Source organism: Lipotes vexillifer, unplaced genomic scaffold (assembly GCF_000442215.2).
Source record: "Lipotes vexillifer unplaced genomic scaffold, Lipotes_vexillifer_v1.1 scaffold835, whole genome shotgun sequence".
Classification (NCBI taxonomy): Eukaryota; Metazoa; Chordata; class Mammalia; order Artiodactyla; family Lipotidae; genus Lipotes; species Lipotes vexillifer.
The window spans coordinates 2,426,373-2,428,783 of NW_006774135.1; the positions used below are offsets into that span (position 1 = coordinate 2,426,373).

Consider the following 2,411-nt stretch of genomic DNA (forward strand, 5'->3'; position numbering starts at 1 on the left):
TGCCCGTAACAGCACAAAGGAGATGTGTGGCATCAAGGCTGTACTGGGCTAAGGAAATGACCACGGCTGGTAAAGTAATCATGACAGTGTACTATCGGGTTTGTAACATTAAATATTTACCACCACCAGAAAAGTGCGTTAAGGGAACAGAGTGCATTAAGGGAACAGAGCTACATAGAGATAACATTTGTGTATCTCTCTGGAACTAAGCTAGTTCAATCTGAAACGGATTCTGCTAAATTACAATGCACACGGTAAGACCTAGAGCAACCCCTGGGGGAAAAAATTAAAGGTTTAAAAAAATCAATAAATTAAAACCCTACATTAGAACCAAACAGAAGTGTGAGAAAAACAAAAAGTAAAATGACACGCGAACCCAACTAAGTCACTGACGCGCTAAACAATCCCTCAAAGGGCAGAGACGTCAGACTAGGAAAGCGCAACCACGTGGGTTTTCAGGAGACACACTTTCGGGTCAAAGGTACCCCAGGCGCCGCTCCCACCCCCCGGAGGGCCCCCTCCCCAGGCAGGGGCGCATCCTGCCCCGGGCCCTCGCCCTGGTTCACACCGCCCGCCGGCTACCAGTGCCAGGAACTGGCGCCCCTCCTTGCTCTCCACCCTCCGGGGTGGACCCGTCGTCATGTGCCCGCACTTGGGCTGGCTGACCCCGGGCTCAGGAGCCGGCAGCAGAGGCACGAGAATCCCGGGCTGGGCAGCGTCAGGGCACCAGTGGTCCAGACCAGCTCCGGAGAGGGAGCCCCCCACAATCCCAGGACCTGATCTGGGAGCCCCCTTCCCAGGGGCGTGGCCTCGGAGCTTCCCTAGCCCGGGGGCGTGGTATGGGGGGGAGGGTGCCCTTCCAAGGGCGTGGCCTGAGAGCTCCCTTCGGGGGGTCGAGAGTCAGGCAGAGATGCCCCACCTCCGCCCGAGGCGTCCCGTGGCTCCTCCTCAGCTCCCAGAAAATTGGCGGCGGCACCCCCCACTGCGCCCGGCGCAGCTCCCGCCCGGCCTCCGGCGCCTCACCTTCCGGCTCCTCATGAGTGTGAGCGGCGCGTTGCCGCCCCCAGCCCCGCCGCCAAGCCCCAGCACCGGGCCTAACGCTCTCCAGCAGAGAAGCGACCCGGTCGCTCTCGGCTCGCGCCGCGGCGTCTGACGTCACCAGAATGCTGGCCAATCACAGCCAGGCGTCTCCAGGCATGTGACCCAACAAAGTCGGCGTTTTACGTAGCTGGCGAGTCTCACGGCAGTGTTCTGAGGAAAATCTCCCTTGCGGGCTCTCCGGCCGCCATGTTTGAGCGGGGCGGAGGCCATATTTATGAGGGTCTCCTCCCTTGGTGTCTCTGCGGCCGCCATGTTTAAGAGGGTCTGTGGCCATATTTATGAGGGTCGCCTCCCTTGGTGTCTCTGCGGCCGCCATGTTTAAGCGGGGCGGCGGCCATGTTTATGAGGGGCCCCTCCCTTGACGGCTCTGCGGCCGCTACGTTTAAGCGGGGCGGCAGCCATGTTCGTGAGGGGCCTCCGTGGCAGTCCCCGGCCACGCGCGTGGAGGCTGGCTGGGAGGGCCTGCGCAGCGGTCTCTTCCACCCCGGTCTGGCAGGCGATTTTCCCGGGCACCGGCCTTGGCTTCTGGGCCCCGGGAGCGATGCTGGAGTCCCTGGAGGTGGTCGCGCGAGGCCGTTCCCCGCCCTGGCCGCACTGCCCACCGATGCAGTGCTGGGTGGGCCGGGCCCGGGGCTGCACGGCGAACCCGGCCCGCATGGGAAGGGACGGCGGCATCTCCCGCCGCGAGCCCCGGGGGCGGCCGCCCTCGGGTGGATCCCCCGCGCTGGCCGGCACCTCGTCTCAGGCACGTGCGTCGGCGCCACGGGACCGAGGTCCATGGATGAGGCTAAAGCCCTCCCGGTGCTCGGGGCTCCGGGACCGGGGCCGCAGGGCCCTTTCGGGCCGGGGGACACCAGCCTCCCTGCCCGCGGTGGCCCTCCTCCCGGAACCACCCACTTTTTCATCAGGGACGCAGGGACCACGCGCTCTTCACAAATAAACGACAGCGCTGTTTCCTTTTGTTATTACCGTTTTTTGTTTTTGTTTTTTAACAGATGAGAACGTTGAAATCAGGCAGTTTTGTCAATTACGCTTTAAAATTAAAGTATAAACGTTGAAATATGTACCGCTCGAGGGTCCCTCCGCGCGTGGTTCCCGGGCAGAGGCGTGATTCACCGTCTCTTCCAAAGGCTTCATGGTCTCTGCTCTGACGGAATGACTCCCTCGAAGCCTGCAAATACAGCCTGCAAATACAGTCGATGCCTCTTTTCAGTGCATAAAAAATGTGGGTCCTTCAGGATCCCGCCAGAGCGCTATGCAGACTCTCCTCTCTAGACATGCGTCCTTAGGTAATTAGGGCTGCATGTGAG

At 61.3% G+C, this 2,411-nt stretch overlaps 1 protein-coding gene across 1 annotated transcript in view; it reads right to left on the reverse strand.

Moving 5' to 3' along the window:
• CUNH1orf174 (chromosome unknown C1orf174 homolog) overlaps nucleotides 1–1,041 on the reverse strand; it is an 8,084-nt gene extending 7,043 nt beyond the window's left edge. Inside the window, exon 1 of the mRNA XM_007448960.1 lies at nucleotides 1,024–1,041. Coding sequence (XP_007449022.1) covers nucleotides 1,024–1,038 — 15 coding nt within the window. The 5' untranslated portion in view covers nucleotides 1,039–1,041. The remainder of the gene's footprint in view (nucleotides 1–1,023) is intronic.
• Between the last annotated feature and the right edge of the window lie 1,370 nt (nucleotides 1,042–2,411).